This window comes from Canis aureus, chromosome 17 (genome assembly GCF_053574225.1).
Source record: "Canis aureus isolate CA01 chromosome 17, VMU_Caureus_v.1.0, whole genome shotgun sequence".
NCBI lineage: Eukaryota > Metazoa > Chordata > Mammalia > Carnivora > Canidae > Canis > Canis aureus.
In genome coordinates this window covers 60831598-60849448 of record NC_135627.1, presented here as the reverse complement: position 1 = coordinate 60849448, position 17851 = coordinate 60831598, and the positions used below count along the sequence as shown (strand labels likewise).

The following is a 17851-nucleotide window of genomic DNA, read 5'->3' as shown; positions in this document are numbered from 1 at the left end:
CCATTGCCTAGCCACGTAGAGATCATAAAGTAGGAGTTGGGTATTTTAGTTTAGACCTCAGAGAAAGAGGCCGGGGAGAAAGGGAGCTACAGGAGGCAGTCTTAACCTTCACCGGAGTGTATTAAATTACACCAAGGGAAACCACGAGAAGGAGAAGCCTACAGCAGAACTTTGAAAATGCCAAAGTTAAGGGGAGAAATAAGGTTCAAAAAAGGAAATTGAGAGGGAAGAATCCAGAAATAGGAGATGAGAAGAACTTGGTGTCGTGAGAGCTAAGGGGAAAGAGAATTGAGTGGTTGGTGGCTTCAAATAATTTGAACAGATTGGTCAAGAGGATTGGAAAAGTTGTGTTGGTCTCTGGCTACCTTAGCAAGAGCGATTCTGGTGGAGTAAAGGTGCCAGAACACTGAAGAAATGGGTGGAGGCGTAAGAGATGAGAAAATGGAGACAATGAATGTAAACAACCAGTTTAAGAAGTATAGCTGTGTAAGGGAGGTGGGGAGAGAGTGATAGCTGGAAGAAGTCCTGGGGTTAAAAGTTGTGACCTTGCTTGGGCTTTAAGATGACAGAGTTGAGCATGTTTAAATGCTGGTGTGATGGAGAGAAAGTGTAGTCAGCACCAGATCCCGGGGAAGGCAGAAAGGAATGGTCCAGAGCCCATATGATAGAATGCTGCTTCCACTGGAGCAGAGTGGGTGTGGGCATAAGTTTAACAGTGGGAAGTAGAGGGAGTTTCTACGCCACGGCTCTGCTTTTCTTTCCTCTGTGAAGTAGGAGGTGACGTGTACTAACAAGAGGGAAGGAGAGATTGGGAAAGTTAGAGATGTTAAGAGGGGAGAAGGTTAGAATGATCTTTTGTAGGAGAGGGAGAAAGGTTGTAATAAGATTGCTAGGTAGTGGTAGGATCCAGGAACACTTGGATGGTGATGGTGATCACTCTGCAAAGCTGAATGCTATTTCAGTAGTGCTCATCATAACAAATGCAGGTCTAGAGCAAGTAGAGAGAGTCATCAGATTTGGGGTTTTGCCTGGCAGGGATCATGGGAGGGCAATAGAATGAAAGAATGTAGGACCCTGGGAAAAAGTAATACATTATGTGATGTAAGTTGGATAGATTAGAAAGAAGAATCTAGAAGGTAGGATGGGAGGGAGAAAGTGGAGGAGTTCCTGGAGTAAGAGTCTGGCTGAGTTACAGAAAACCAGCAGGAGTCTTGCAAAGATAAGATTTATGTGCATCTGTCCATGCCTTTGTGTTTGATTTGAGAGGCAAACAAGATGAGAAATTAAAGAATTTGAGTGGCCATGTTCTTGGCAGGTGATCTGCGTAGACCTTGAAATCACATACTACAGTACTTCTCAGACTTTAGTGTGTAATTGAATCACCAAAGGATCTAGTTAAACTGTAGTTTCTAGTTCATTGTGTTCATTGTTTCGGGTGGGGCTCAGGATGAGCCTTGTAGCAAGCTCTCTGATGGTGCTCATGCTGCTTGTATTGGACCACATTTTGAGTAGTAATGGCCTAGGACAACGCCCAAGGGACATGAGGGTAGAAGGAAGTGTGTGAACCAGGTGTGACCACAGAGGTGTACGTTGGAGATCAATAAGCTAGTGACAAGGAGATAGAGGATGAGCACAGTGGCATAGTTGAGCCTCCAAGGAGCAGGAGTGTTCTAGGAGTGCATGGAGAAAGATCTTGAAGTGGCACTAAAAGGTGAAGGAGTCTGTGACTCCACATCTTTATTTTAAGTCTGTAGAGAGTATTTGAGAGAAAGTAATTTCTACTTCAAGTCTGAAAAGATCAGTTTCTTGGCCAGAGAGCTGGGTTTTAGTTAAAGTGGGAGTTGTAGAGAATATTCAGGAAAATTTGCTAATCGTGGAAGCGGATTTAGGAAGGAGCCAGAAGTTTGAGGGATTTTTGTGGGAATGAGTTTACCTTTTGGACAGTAAATTGGGAAAGTAGAGGTGGCTTCACCTGGTGTCCTGGAGGTTTGGTGAGCAGTCAGGGAACTTCTATAATTCAGCTGATTTCTGTGGGGGGCAAGAGTTAGCAAGCTTTTTTGTTGTTGTTAAAGTCTAGTAATCTGATGAGCTGCACCAGGCACCAGGCTGTTCTGTGTTGCTCAAGTAACACAGACTGGATGAGTGGTTTTGAGAGAAGAGTATACTGTAAAGTGACCCATTTGATGGTGTGTTCCCTGCAGAATGTCGAACAGTTTGAACTCCTTGTGTTTACTTTTGCCTCTAAATGATAGTAGATGCATAAGGCAGAGGGAGGTTGGAATGAGCTAAGGCTCTCTCTGTGTTTCCCTGAAGTATTAGAAATCTACTTGTTCAGTAAAACTGCCACAGAATAAACCAGAGAACTAAAAAGTTGCCTGAAATTGTCTTTTATTTTTTTCCTAAGGGCAAATAATTTTTTCCTAAGGGCAAAAATTAAACAGATTTTGTAAGTACAAATTGAAATCCACTATCTCTTTGGCAAAGCTTAAGAACCATATCCTATTATTTGTTAATTTGCATCCATCTAGGAGATTAATTGTGATTTGCTGTAATATTATTTGTAGCTTTTTTTTTACTGTGTGCTTTGAAATTGGCTCATATCATTTTTATTTATTTATTTTTTTTACTTCTCTTTGTTTTTAGTTTCAGAAGCCACTAATGATTCGACAATAGATGATGTGGTTGAAAATCATGTTGCAGACCAACTTTCATCAGATATTACACCAAATGCTATGGATACTGAATTTTCAACTTCTCCAGCCAATTTACTGGAACGACCAACCAATCATACAGAGGCTCTTGGTCATGACCATTTAGGAGCTAATGACCTCACTGTTGGTGGATTTTTAGAAAATCATGAGGAACCAAGAGATAAAGAACAGTGTCCTGAAGAGAGTCTACCAGCATCTTCACTGAACAAAGGAAAGAAATTGATGCATTGCAGAAGCCATGAGGAGGTCAACACTGAACTAAAAGCACAAATAATGAAAGAGATCCGAAAGCCAGGAAGAAGTATGTATAATTAGAGGCAAACCTCATATTTGATTTCTGTGTGTGCTCAAAGAAGAGAGATTAATCAAAAACATAGACCTGATTCTAGATGAGTGCTCAACAACGTAGGAGCTGTATGATTAGGTTCTTTATTCATCCTACAAACACTACATATCTGCTATGTCCCCAGTATTGTGGTGTAGGGAGGGTGAGCAGGAAGTGCTGAGAGCGGAGCTTAGAGAACACACAGGTCGGCAGCACAGAGTTCCTACCGGGGCAGGAACCTGGTGTCCTTCGTATTTTCTACACAGCAGCTGCAGTGGGATGGAGCAGCAAACCCAGCAAGATGGAGCGAATGTTAGATGACTTCATGTCTATAAAGTTCCTGGCCTAGCGTCCCCACTGTGTTTAGGGTTTAAACTATGATGGTGACCAGGAGGAGTATGTTTAGGCCCCAAAATGGAAGTTACAGAAACTATATATTTCACGAATACAAAAGGAGTTTGTGAGATACAATTTCAGTATTATTGGCACTCATTCAAGAGATGTTGGCAGATCCCCTGTCTGATGGTACAGTGACCCACGATGGTTCAGAAGTGGGCAGGTCAGCCCTTGCCACTTAGAGCTTATAGTCCTTGGCAGAGTTTTAGGTGAAAACCTGAAACTGAAATAGCACTTTCCTCGTTTCTCACCCTGCTCTTTGCCCCTCCCTACCATGGGAACTGTAGTTTAGAGATTAAATTATAAGGATGGAGGTGCCTTGCTGCTGCTTTTTCAGTGGCACTATCAGAAAGCTATTCACTGATTTTTCTCAGTTTTGTGTTTGTTTCTTTATGGGAATTTTTACCAAAAATTCAGTTTAACAAGTTATTTTATCTTTGCTGATATGTGAAATGTGCGTATTATAAAATTTTTAATGAGTGGTGAAAATTTTACGTAGAATATCTTGGTTTTGTGTACTACATCTTGATATAGTAAACTGCAATAGAAAAATAATAAGAGTGTGTAGAAAAGCCACTTAACTTTTTCTTTTTGCTTCTCTTGTTTTAAGAATATGAAAGGATCTTCACGTTACTGAAGCATGTGCAAGGCAGTTTACAAACAAGACTAATATTTTTACAAAATGTCATTAAAGAAGCATCAAGGTAAAGAATCTATTACACATTTTGAAATGATTATGAAATGAGTCCCCAGCTCACAGTCAGGTTTTTAACAGTACTTATTTTGAACCTGTGATAGTATGCATGTGTATGACACACTCATGTGTATATAAGTTTCTCTTTTTCTTTTTTTTTTTTTTCTTTTTTTAGTTTATTGAAAGAAGTCCACTTAAAAAATAGCCATGCACAAATTTTTCGCCAACTATGGACCTTTTCTACCTACAGATTACAGATACTTGCATAATTCTCATTTATCCTACTCTGTGGCTTTTGGGGGGGTCTTTATACTTTTTAACCTTTAATTTTTTTCCTTTGCATATTTGGGCTATAGTTAATATTAACCAGTGATTAGCAACAACCTCGAAAGACATTATTTGTACGTGGGAAAACATGTAATTAAGGGGAGCAGAGTTGGACAAATGGGCCTTATTCTGATTGCTTCAGTAGCTCAGGATTATGTACTTTAATACAAGGAATGTGGATCAAGATTATAAATGGTAACTATGAAGTGCAGTTAACTGGAAAGCATAGTTGTAGTCGTTTAGGGAGTATAAAAAACACTTTTCTTTCACGATTTCTTTAGTATTCTAAGAAAACTTAGTGTTCATCTTATCTGACCTTCTGAATATACCCACCCTTTAATAATCCCCTAGTTTCGTCCATGCTACACATAAAGGTATTTTTAGTTGGACCAGTTAATTTTTTTTTTTTTTTTGAGTGGCTAGAGCATATGCCACTTTGAAGGTTCAAGATCAGACCATAACTTTTCATGTTGTTTTGAGTATTTCATCTGTTGTTTTCTTTATGTGACATTCTAGCAACTTAGACTTCATGGATTTAGCTGTATTCCTGGTGCCTGCCCTCCATTTTTGCCACCTTGTAGAGAGATGTGGAATATTAGGGTGGCTCTTTATACTAATTTACAAGTAGAGAGGAAGAAGGTATAGATTGGACAGTGTTTTGATATTCTCATATTCTAAAAAGCATTAGCAGTGTTAATACTTCTGTAGACAAATGCAATTTTAACTACTATATTAGTGGAAAAAAGTTAAATTACCACTTGAACTGTTGGCTATATCCTATACTACAGATGTCTAATAATCCTTGATTTGCTAACTTTCAAATTGTAATAGTAGAACCCAAGGGTTTTTGTTTTTGTTTTTTTTTTTTTCAGGATTTTATGTATTTGAGAGAGAGAGAGAAAGTGAGCGAGTACAAGCAGGGGGAGAGACAGGCAGAGGCAGAGAGAGAAGCAGGGAGCCTGATGTGGGACTTGATCCCAGGACCCTGGGATCACAACCTGAGCCAAAGGCAGACGCCCGACCTATGGAGCCACCCAGGCTTCCCTAACCCAAGGGTTTTTTAATGCTGCCATCCAACTGTTCGTTTCTTCTTCTGTCTTGGGATTATATTCATACTTTTTTCACATTCAACATTCAACTTTAAAGAGCATAGGAAGCTATTGGAGTCATTGCTTTGGAAGTCTAAATTTTGTTAGAATATATGTAACCCTTGTAAATGGTAGGGTTTCTTGTTTTTCTTTTCGGATGTGAAACAAATAACCTGCTTCCATTTACCTGGGCCTGGGTTATTTGTTTTAGGAACAAACTGTAATTCTGCACTGATAAAATAATTTGCTTATCTGCCAATGGATTTTATATATCATAAAATTGTGTTTTTTCATTTTTATTTTCCTTTGAAAAATCTTCCCAAGGCAGTTTCTATCTTTAAAACGACAAAACAAAACACGAACACTCTGATCTACATCCATTAAAAAGAAATTGAGAGTGCTATTACTTATTTTTTTTATACAGGTTTAAAAAACGAATGCTAATAGAACAACTGGAGAACTTCTTGGATGAAATTCATCGAAGAGCCAATCAGATCAACCATATTAATAGCAGTTAAAAGAAAACAGAATGTGGCCACTTATTTCAGTATCTTCTCCAAATACAAAGTAAATACAAGACTGTTGTGATCTTGCATTCATTTTTTGACATGCATTGTTGGCTATTTGAAATACTAAGAGCAAGTCTACAGATCCTTTTTCCATCATTTTACAGTGACCTTTTCTTCATTTTGGTTTATTTTTGTAATGTGAAAAATACCACTCTAAAACACATTTTTATTTAACAAACTAAAAATATTCCTCCAAATCTCTTGCTTGTCATTGACTCTTGCGTGTCAATTTCCCTCAGGTTCTATTTTCTTAAACCAACCTTTAAAACTGTCACCTCTGTTAAGGTTGAACTTTGCCAAAAAAAAATAAAAAAGAAGTTACTTTGTAATTTTTGGGGAAAAAAGCACATACATTAAAACTAGGTAATGTTTTGTATATACAGTTATTTTGGATATATTATTGTAAGTTGTACAAATGTATTTTGAAGAATATTTAAGAAAAGCACTTTTGTTATTCCATCAATAAATGCTCTATTTTACTCTTGTGTGGTTTAGGAAATAATCACATTTAAAGTAATCATTTAAAACCATCTTAAGGATAATGGAATTTTAAAGGCCTTGCTTTTTAAGCATTGGAAAAATACACCACCTGAAGTTCATATTTGTTAAAGCTAACTGTAATTACCTGTTGCCTAACCTGCATTGTCTTTTTACTCTCTGTTCTTAGATTTTGTTGGCCACACCAACATACTCCCGTTTCTGCGTAGCTAATAGAAATGACGGTATCTGGGGCAAATAGGCAGACACTTTAAAGGCTGTTTGAAAGCAGACATCTTTCATAATGGTTTCTTTCCTCTCCCATTCAACACCTTTTTCTTTTCTCACTAAGTTGAAGCTGTTACTTAGGAAGTTGTAAGTTTGGGGTACACCACATACTCTGAAATGTCTAGCCTTTAGCAGCTTGACGCCATGCTTACATACAGAAGTCCCACAACAGATGAGGGTTGGGGGGGGCTCTTTGTTCTCCTCTGCTATTCTTATCCATAAACTCTCCATTTTGTTTAGAAGCTAAATGGAAAGGAAACATTTAAGATGACTTTGCTCATTGTGCATTCCCCCTGAATTACCCAGGATGAGGAAAAACCAACACTCTTTACTGTCCACTCACAGTCCAACATGGCCTCACGTGTCTTCACTGAGGACATGACCCTATGACCAGACTCACTCACCTTTCATAGATCACTGCTGTGCCTTGTAGTGCTTTTGGGGTAACCAGTAGAAAGGAAGGTTAAAATACATTTAAATTAAGAGAGGGCAAAATAAATTTATAAAATTATAGTAAAATCAATGGAATTTTAGTTTCATAATATTTGAAAATCACATACCCTTATCTTTTTACACTTTAGCAAAACATTTTTAAAATTTCAAGGGTATAGCAGAATGCAGTTGTAACTTTTTATGAAGAAAAGCATAGATGAAAGTGGAGAACATGCTTGAGATCTCGTAATTTAGTCTAGGGGATTTGAAACTCTCCCAATGCTGAAGACAAATCCTGTCAAGAAAAAGAAGCATTTAATGTAATGTTACATAGTATTTTCATATGCAAGTCTTTAAACCTTTTTTTACCTCTACAAAATACCTTTAAAGCAGGATATCATTTAGTAGATGGAATTGTTAAGGTAATTACCTTCAGTCATTGCTAAATTCAAGAGTTACACAAAATTCAGAATATATTGTCTGGTCTTAAATTGTCCTTATGTATATTTTGATTCTGTGATTAATAGAAAGGATTACAAGTCATTCAAACAAAAGTTCATACTTAACAAGAATATTTAGGAAAGGGATTAAGTCCCTTCCAATGTTTAGCAGCTTTCCTCATCAGGAGGTTCTTATTTCCATTTTACAGACTGCTCATGAGGTAATACTCCTTTAGACCCTTCACCTTACTACATTTTTTGGGATGAATCCTGAGGGAGTTGGGAAGAAGCAATTTTTTCAGTCTCCTCTTTCTGTCCTTAATCTCTCTGCTACCATATTCGATAGCCCACTTCATCCAAACCCTAGTCACAAGGTTTGAAACTAATCAAAACTCCATCTTAAGTAGCCCATCTCGCAGGTTTTTTACATTTTAAGGAACTGGGCATATTAGTTAAATTAGTAAAATACTATAGAATTCTTGTAAGCAAAGGGGAGGGAGAGGGAGTACATTTGAGGGGAATATCATGCCTTTTAGGCCTTTTAAATCAACTGGGTGGCTTTAGGCTGGACAAATGATATTCTCCAACAGCTCAATCTTGAGTTTAAGGTCGTTTTTCTTAATGTTCCCACATGTGTCCCATTTGACGATGGATTCATTATTTGCCCTTATCGGTAAGGTTTGTCAATTCGGTGTACTGAAGGCTGAGACTGATTTCTATCTCTTGAACACCCCTCTCTCACCAGAAGAGTAGCCACTTGGCCTTGTGTGATGTGGGCAAAAACCTCCAGAAAGAGTAAATACACTCACAAGGACTATATTTAGATGTGCGGCAGATTATGGAACCGGTTTTGGATTAGCCTTTTATTTTCATTGTGTTTATTGAGGCAGTTCTGAAAACTATCATCGAAATAGTGGTGTGTCCTTTACTGGTTCAAAGGTTTTACGTCGTTTTTATGCAGTTGAATTCCAAAAGAGAAATCGTTCTCTTTTAACTGTCATCAACCTTTATCGGCTATCAGCTTTTGACAATGACCTTTCTGTTCATGTTTAGTCCTGTCTCTGTTTCTCGAGGGAGTCGAACCTGTCATTTTTTTCATCTTTCATTTTTTTTGACATGTATCCTTTCTAAGAGAGGGCTCTCTGTTGCCTGTTCTGAGTGATAAGTGACAATTTCATCTAATAAACATGGGGTTGGAAATGATCATGGTGAAATCCTAGGAGGATATATTCTGTTGATGGACTTTTTCTCCCCAAATAATCCCCAAATAGATTATTTCCTAGTGAATGATTATCTTCATCCTTTTTGTCACAAAAGTGTTCCTTTGATTTCTAGCACAAGTTACAGCAGTATGCAAATGATTCTCAGATAAAATGATGTTGACAGTATTTCCTTAACAATTTGTGTAAAACCTATGCGTAATTCTCATTATTCTAACTTTTGACTTTTTTTCTCTCCATAAATAAAAATAATGCCTGATGTTTAGTTAAAGTAGATCCACTTTTGCTTGATTTTGTTAGTCTTGTTCCATCCTATTTCTTTTTAACACATTGTTCCGACTTGCCAACAACTCTTTACTGAGAATCTCTTTTCCTTCCCAGGCTGCTAAATAATTTTCGGGGCGGCGGGGGGAGGGAGAACATGGAGAGGAATAATTTGAGTACTTTGTTCACTGTTGAAGCTGAAAGGACCTCTGCTAGTCCTTCTGATGTGCTAAGGCCCTGCCTGCACCACACCGTCTCTGGCTTAGCATGAGGTTGTATAGTGGGACTTAGAAGTGCAAACACTTGACCTTGGCGTCATTTCAGCAAGCGTGAGAAAGATCAACAGAAAAACTAGAAATCCAGGGGCATCCACTAGGATTCTGGGGTTGCTGAGTCAGAAGACTCCTTGGCTGTGCTAAGTGCCCTGGAGGAACTGTCTTTTGTCCTACGGTGATGAGAAAAGCAAGGCTACAAGGGGGGGGGGGGGGAGGATGATTTATAATTTATTTTACCTTCATGATCTAAAGTCTCCCCAGAAGTAGAAACCCAAAGTTTTAAAAATCCACGTCAACTAAAAATGAGCTGAAGGAGAAGTCAGACAACACGGAGGATATCCGTGTCCGTAGTTACGGAACGCTCCCCTTTCTCAGGACACGCGACAAGAAGCTTTGAAAGCACCGTAGAAACTAGCTGGGAGGAATGCTTAGTGTAGGCCCAGTGGGCAAGCGGGCGCTGGTTGCTAGGGAGCCGCGGATCCATACTTAAGCTAGCTGAATTCTGTCAAAAGCATACGGTCATTACCTGTGTCAGTCATTACCTGTGTCGGGTTCTCTCAGGAAAAAGAAGAATGGCCGATCCGCCTTAAAAAAAGGAATCCGAGACCTTTTCAGTAACAACAGAGCTGCAGGAGAGAAAAAGGATAAAAGGATCCCATTGCATTTTCTATTCATGTGAGGAAAGTCACTATTTAAACTGGAGATGAAGTCAGTTATATCCCTTGATTTTTGAAGAAGTAAAAGCATCCTATTGGTATTTCATTGCTTAGTTGTTATTTATGATGGGGGTACAAGTAGGAAAATCAAAAAGATGTCACACAGCCAACCCTCTGTCCCATTTTCAAAAAACTCCATGGAATCCATTCCTTAAGGTAATTTTCAGAATGGCTTCATTCCTTGTTTATGGGGATGATGGGGCAAGTCCTTTTCAAAATGGATTTCTCTTCACCCATCCTTTTTCAAACTCTTTGCTCTGTGTTAACATTTCTTTAAAAAAAAAATGCTATGCCATATCTGGACTTGGGGTTTTTAGTGGAAGGTTTAGAAACGTGAAGACTGAGTTGGATAAACCTAACAAAGGCAGATAAGGGCAAGCAGCGTGACAATGCTGCTGACTCCCTTAGAAACCCACCTGTGGCTGTAGATGCCTTGGTGCCTTCCTCTGAAACCTCCATCTTGGCTTTATGAATTGCTTCAGAAACGTAAAAACCATCTTGGCCTAGTCTCAGGGGAAAAAAAAATGAATTGCTTATTTCCATTTTTAATTGCATTTAGCTTAAGGATTTGAGTGTATTTTAAATAATGTATTTCATTACAGTCTCTCATGCTGCCTACTATAAGGAGAGTGGAAAATTCTTAAGTTGCAATATTTTATGTGACTTTTAAAACCTCAGATTTGGTGAATTTAATAAATGATCCCACCCAAATTAATATAGAGAGCTGAGCCCTGTTTTTTTTTTTTTTTCCAATAAACTTTGTAGAAGGATTGCCAGAGTACAGTTAAAATGGATTCTGGAGTCCAAGAAACTGCTTTTTCAGCCAGCTTCTGAGATGATTTCCCTTGAATGCTTTCTTGGACTGTATTTTAGGAGCCGCTTTTAAATGACAGTCACAGGTTTGTCCCATAGACCTTAAAAGGCGTAAGTCGGTGTATTCAAGATGTGTGTAAGTCTGCAGGACTGCATTCCGTACAGTGAGGTACGGCAGGCGTGCAATAGATTTGTCTCCGGGGCTAGGATCTGCCAAGACAGTGAGCGGTCAGCCGTAATGGCTGTGGGCCCACGACGGCAAGGATCGAGGGAGCTTACCAAACAGGAGTAGGAGCGATCATGTTAGAGGAATCCGTAGCCTTTTGTAGTCTAACCACTAACCATGTGCAGACCGCTCGCCGCGGTGACGTGGTACTTGATGACTGTACAACAAAGGGAAATAGGAATCTAGAACTTCCATAGTGGAAACTAGTAGTTACACCTGCCCTTTCCCTGGAGAATGAGCTGTGAAGTGTTCTGAGGTCACGCAGTTGGTAAGAAGTAGACACTGGGCATCTGCAGGTTTTCTGACGGTGCAGCGCCCGCTTCCACCCCACCCCCCCACCCCGCCACACAAAATCCCACCTTGCAAAAGCGTACCCTAGCCACCTGGAGCCTGCCGCTGGGGAGGGACCCGCAACAGGAGTCTTCAGTCCTTTCAGTATACGTGCTGTATTTTGAGAGAGCTTCTTTGTTTCAACTTAGACTAATTGTTTTGCATTTTTATGCACATACAAGGAGATGGAAATGAATGTCGTGAGGCAGTAAAACCAGCCGCTATAGGATATGCAGCAATTCATCCATCTTCCAAATAAGGTATACACAGGAAGCTGTGAGCTGGCTGTATTTGTTGTAAGAAACAGTGGTTTTCCAGCATCATTGAAGGGGATCAGACAAGGGCCAGAGGAAGGGAAAAATCCATGGAAACGTTCATCTGGTATTGCTTGTCCTAAAACCAGTGAAGAATCTGATTGATTTTTAGCAGTTGGTCTTTTCCTGTAGATCTTTTCGGAAAGAAGCTTCCCTCGAATTCATAGCTTCTCTCACTGGCTCACTGAACAAATGCGATGCAGTGCCAAAATTAGAGTTCTGCGGACAAGTAGTGGTCCTCTGCTGCCCAGGAGGTCTCACTGATCTGTGGCCTCACTGCTGTGCCGGGTATATGGGCATCTCGAGTCCATGCCCAGAAGTTAGCAGACGTTCTATCTGAAGCTCTACCAGCTAAGGTCCAGTAAACGTGGTTGTGTTAGAGTCCAGGCACCTTGACACGAGGTGAAAAACAGGACCGATTGGTATGAATGAGTCTTTGGTTAGACAGGCTTGACTATTACGATTTCTTGAGTTTCATTTAAATAGCCTCCCTCCATCACACCACAGGATGGGTCCGAGGGTTTGCACAGCCACTGAGCCAGGACCCACAGCCTGTCCTGCCCTGGCATCCACACCTCCCTTAAATTTTATCTCATGGAGGAGTTAGACATTTCAGAAGACCAACATTTGTGATCAAACTAAGAATTCAGGAGTCATCTGTAGGTTTGTGTTTCTCTTCTTGCTTGATCTTGCATTACAGACCTCTATTTGCTTACTTTGTCAAGTATCTGTTCAAATGAAACCGCCCTAGAAGAATCCAAGCACAAAGGGGTTCTCCTGCCTTGGGCTCATCTTCTGCAGTGTTAGCAGCTCCTTAGCGCCGTGGAGGATCATACAACCTATTTTCGCAAAAATTGTTTTCCCCAAGATTGCTTATAGGTGCTATGTTATAAAAAGGGATCTGTGATTGATTAAAATATGAAATGCAGGTTGAATAGTTTTGTGCTTCCGTTGTTAGTAGTGGACTTCTTAGAGCTGCTTATTTGCTAATGTTTGTCGTGAACCTGCAGGACTATAATGTGTAATGTTGAGCCGTGAAACGACATGCATCATCCCGTCTCTAGATTCACCATCTCAGCATTCTGGAAAACTACAGCCCACCATAAACCCGTTTGCTCCTATATCACATTTCACTATCCAAGGCCAAGTGTTAAGTTTCTTCCTACCCTCCTTCCTGGCACGGTCTCCCCTCTTCCATTATATCTACAAGGATTCATGTCAACCTTTCTCTTTAGATTGTTAGCTCCTAGAAGGCAGAAGCTGCTTTATTAATTTTAAATATATATATATTTTACTTTACTAACTAGCATAATAGTGTTGGTACATAATCGTGTTCAGTAAGTGTTGGACACTCCTCACATTATACATTTGTTTCATTTTCCCATAAAAACAGATGCCTTCATGTTCTTTAATCTGATTTCACTTGTAAGGAAACGGTTGGTATCTACAGAGTCAAAGGGGAACAGTGCAGAATGGGTCTTTGGCAAATTTTGTCCAAATGACTGTTTCGGTGCCTCTTTCCCCTGGGTTCGTGGACACCATCATTTTTGTGTGTGGTTGATCATCCTCTCAAAAGGCTCAAGCGTCTTCATAATGACAATGTGTAAACACAGGATTTGCAAAATGCAAATCAATGTCTGAACATCCGACCCTCAGCTTCTCAAAATGCAGGGTCATTTGCTGGGTCATTTGTTTTTCCAATTATCATCACTTCATATTGGCAAATTTTGTGGCTCTAAAAAAAATTCTTGCCAGAATTTGCTTCTAGTTTATCTTTCTTGTCTTCTTATAACTTAGCCGTAAAAGACGGAGTGTGTCACGCAGCACCCAGCCCAAGATATAGAGAGACAGTTCTAAAATAATTTGAAATGGCCTCTGAAGCCAGGCTGTGGTCAGCTGCTTTCTCTATTATTTTCCTCTAGCCCACTTCTCCTGGCCACCTCCGCTCTACCGAGATAGAATTAATAGAACATTTTGTAAATGTAAGGTATATCCTGTGATGATGAGATGTTGCCCATTAAGATTAGGTAACACGGGATCCCTGGGTGGCGCAGCGGTTTGGCGCCTGCCTTTGGCCCAGGGCGCGATCCTGGAGACCCGGGATCGAATCCCACATCGGGCTCCCGGTGCATGGAGCCTGCTTCTCCCTCTGCCTGTGTCTCTGCCTCTCTCTCTCTCTGTGACTATCATGAATAAATAAATAAAATCTTTAAAAAAAAAAAAAAGATTAGGTAACACATGCATCACCTCACAGAGTCACGATTTTTGTGTTAATTTATAAGATCTATTGTCTTGGCAACTCTCAAATATATGAAAGTATATTGCTACATACTCCGATTTATTTCATTGAGCCTAATGCTGGCAAGGTTTTTCTGTGTCGTTGCAAATAGCAGGATTTCCTTTTTTATGGCTAAATAATATTCCATTTATATCTATGTATCTATTTCCGTATCTCTATATCTATATATGTCACAGCTTCTCCATTCATTGGCTGATGGACCCTTAGATTTTTTCCATTTCTTTGCTATTGTAAATAATGCTGCAATCGACATGGGGGTGCAGTTATTTCCTTGATAGTGGTTTAATTTCCTTTAGGCATATATTCAGAAGTAGACTTGCTAGATAAAGTGGTAGTTCTATTTTTATTTTTTGAGAAACCTCCATAGTGCTTTTTCCATAATGGTTTGACTGATTTAAATTCCCATCAACTGTACAAAGTTTCTTTCCTCTGCATCCTTGCCGGTATTTGTTATCTCTTATCTTTCTAATAATAGCCATTCCAACAGGTATGAGGTCATATCTCACTGTAGTTTTGATTTGCATTTCCCTGATGATTGGTGATGATCAGCGCCTTTAAATGTATCTGTTGGTTATTTGAATATCTTTTTTGGAAAAAATGTTTATTCAGATCCTCTGTCCATTTAAAAATCAGATTATTATTATTTTATTTGCAATCAAGTTGTATGAGTTCTTAATATATTTTGGATATCAATCCGTTAGATGTGTGGTGTTCAAACATTTTCTCCCATTCTGTCGGTTGCCTTTTCATTTTGTTGTTTCTTTTGCTATGGAGATACTTTTAGTTTGATGTAGTCCCATTTGTTTATTTTTGCTTTTGTTGCTAAATACTTTTGGTGTTAAATCAAAAAAAGGAAATCATTGCCAAGACAAATTTCAAGGAGATTTTCTCTTATGTTTTCTTCTAAGAGTTTTATGGTTTCAGACACTTTAAGTCTTTAATCCATTTTGAGTTAATTTTTGTGAGTGTTGTAAGAAATGGGCCCAGTTTCATTCTTTTGCATGTGAATGCAACACCATTCATTGAACAGACTATCTTTTCCCCGTTGAGTATTCTTGGCTTCCTTGTCAAATATTATAGATTTAGTTCTGGTGTCTTGATTCTATCCCATTTGCCTGCATGTCTGTTTTTATACCAGTACCCTACTGTTTTGATTACGATAGATTTGTAATAGAGTTTGAACTCAGCAAGTGTGATGCCTCTAGCTTTCTTATTTCTCAGGATTGTTTTTGGCTATTTGGGGTCTTTTGTGGTTCCATATGAATTTTAGAGTGTTTTTTATTTTTCCATTTCTGTGGGAAATGCCATTGGAATTTTGGTAGGGAGTGCACTGAATCTAAGGATTGGTTTGGGTCATATAGACAGTTTAACAATATAAATTCTTCCAATCCGTGAACAGACTAGGTTTTCCCATTTACGTTTGTCTTTTTCAATTTCTTTCATCAGTGTGTTAATAGTTTTCAATGTAGAGATATTTCACCTCACCTGGTTCGATTTATTCCTAAGTATTTTATTGTTTCTGATGCAATTGTAATTATTTTCTTTCTTTCCCACATAGTTCGTTGTTAGTGTAAAGAAACACAAATTATATTCGTATATTCATTTACTTTAGTGAACTTGTTGATTAGTTGTAATTATGGATGACTAGTACAATATTGGAGAATCTGATTTTGACTATATATTTACCATTACCAGTGATTTTTATATATTCATACATTTTTGTGGTGTCAATTTACATCCTTATTTCAGCCTGAAGAATGTTCTTTAGCATATCTTGTAAGGCAGCTCTAGTGGTGATAGATTCCCTTAGCTTCTTTTGGTTTGGAAAAGTTTTATCTCTGCTTCACTTGTGAAGGACGACTTTGCCAGGTATAGTATATTCTTGGCTGACAGTGATTTTTAATTCAAAATTTTGTACATGTCATTCCACTCTATCCTGGCCTGTAGTTTCTGTTGAGAAATCCACTGATCATCTTATGTGGGTTCCCTTGTATATAACTTGTTTCTTTTCTCTTGCTGCTTTTTAAAATTCTTTCTTTGACTTTTGACAATTTAGCTATAATGTCTAGTGTAGCCCTCTTTGGTTTCAACCGATTGGGATTCCTTGGGTCTCATGAATCTGGAAGCCCACTTCTCTCCCGATTTTGGGAATGTTTTTGGTCATTATTGCTTTAAATAGACTTCCCCATTTTTTCCCCCTCTCATCTTTTGAGATTCCCATAATGAGTAATTTTTTCTTTTTTGGAGTTCTCAATTCCCACAGGTTTTCTTCACTCTTTCATTCTTTTTTTCTTTTTGTTCAACTGACTAAATAATTTCAAGTGATTTATCTTCTAGTTCATTGATTCTTTCCTCTGTTTGTCTGAGTCTTGTTGAAGCTGTCTACTGAATTCTTCAGTGCAGTCATTTGATTCTTTAGCTTTAGGATCTCTGTTTGTTTGGGTTTGGTTTTGGTTTGATTTTTTGATGGTTTCTATTTCTTTCTTGACGTTTTAATTTTGTTCATGCATTGTTCTCCTAACATTGTTTAGTTGTCTCTGTGTTCTTGCAGTTTGCTGAACTTCTTTAAGAGGATTATTCTGAATTCTTTGTCAGACAATTCATCTCCATATTTTTAGGGTAGTTATTGGAGTTTTATTTTTTTCTTTGAATAGTATCATATTTTTCTGATTTTTCATGATCCTTGCTTATTTGTATTGGTATCTGTGCATTTCAGTAAATGGTCTCCTTCTCCGGGCTTTACAGGTTTGCTTTGGTAAGGAAAGACCTTCACCAGCTGGCTGGTAGCATTTGTGGGCAGGTGGGGCTCACTATCATCATCTCTGGGCAAAGCCTCTCCATGTGCTCTGAGTTTGTAGAGGGGTGCTGCTGCCTAGGTTCTGCTGGTCGGGTTCTGTATTCAAGCAGGGCTGCTGGGTGGGCTTGCTGTTTCGGTGGGGCTTTCTGGCAATGTCAGAGCTAGTGACTCAACTCTTTCATTGCCAGGTTGAACCACTAGCTATGCAATCAACTCTTGGCTAATAAGATTGTAGGCTTTGTTCCCCAACAGGGTGGTGCCACTGGTTGGATCCATGACTGGGTAGCTATGAGAGGGCCTCTACAGTCCCTTCTGGTTAGGTGGTCTCATGCTGTGCTTCCCAGTTGGATGGTGCTGCTGGCTGGGCTCCATGTTCAGGTGGGGCTTCCAGCTTTGCCCTGAAGATGAATGGGGCTATCGGCCAGGCTCTGTGACTTGGTAGCACTGAGGGCTGGGCTGCAAGGCTACTCAAGGTCATTTCTCAGACTCCCTGGTTATGTGAGGGTAGGAAATATGCTCAACATTTGAGCAGGGGTGCTGGCCGGGCTCTCAGCCCAAGCAGAGCTGAAGGATGGGCTGCTCAGCTAGCTGGATTCTCTTGTCAGGCTTCTTCAATGGGTGGGATTTGAGACTATGCCGAGCAGTTGGGTAGGGCTGTGGATTTGCTTTCCTGCAAGGTAGAGTGGTAGTATGGCCTATCGACTAGGGACTCAAATCAGGCAGAGTGCTAACCAAGCTCTCTGGCCAGATGGGGTCACCAACCTGGCTTTGTAGATGGGTATTCCTGCCAGTTGGAGTCTTTGCTTGGATACTGGCACAGGCAGAAACTTGGTCTGCCAAGGTTTGAGTG

The 17851-nt window shown here is 39.4% G+C and overlaps 2 protein-coding genes across 5 annotated transcripts in view; one reads left to right on the top strand and one right to left on the bottom strand.

The window, feature by feature from the left end:
* Positions 1-9241, top strand: part of INTS6 (integrator complex subunit 6) — a 90304-nt gene extending 81063 nt beyond the window's left edge. For all 3 annotated transcript variants that reach the window (XM_077855837.1, XM_077855836.1, XM_077855838.1), the window contains 3 exons: positions 2644-3012; positions 4043-4136; positions 5966-9241. In XM_077855837.1, the coding sequence (XP_077711963.1) occupies positions 2644-3012; positions 4043-4136; positions 5966-6059 (557 nt within the window). In that variant the 3' untranslated portion in view covers positions 6060-9241. The remainder of the gene's footprint in view (positions 1-2643; positions 3013-4042; positions 4137-5965) is intronic.
* SERPINE3 (serpin family E member 3) overlaps positions 6055-17851 on the bottom strand; it is a 29380-nt gene continuing 17583 nt past the window's right edge. For both annotated transcript variants that reach the window (XM_077855840.1, XM_077855839.1), the window contains 3 exons: positions 10639-10725; positions 10049-10132; positions 6055-7602 (listed from right to left, as the gene is read on the bottom strand). In XM_077855840.1, the coding sequence (XP_077711966.1) occupies positions 7559-7602; positions 10049-10132; positions 10639-10725 (215 nt within the window). In that variant the 3' untranslated portion in view covers positions 6055-7558. The remainder of the gene's footprint in view (positions 7603-10048; positions 10133-10638; positions 10726-17851) is intronic.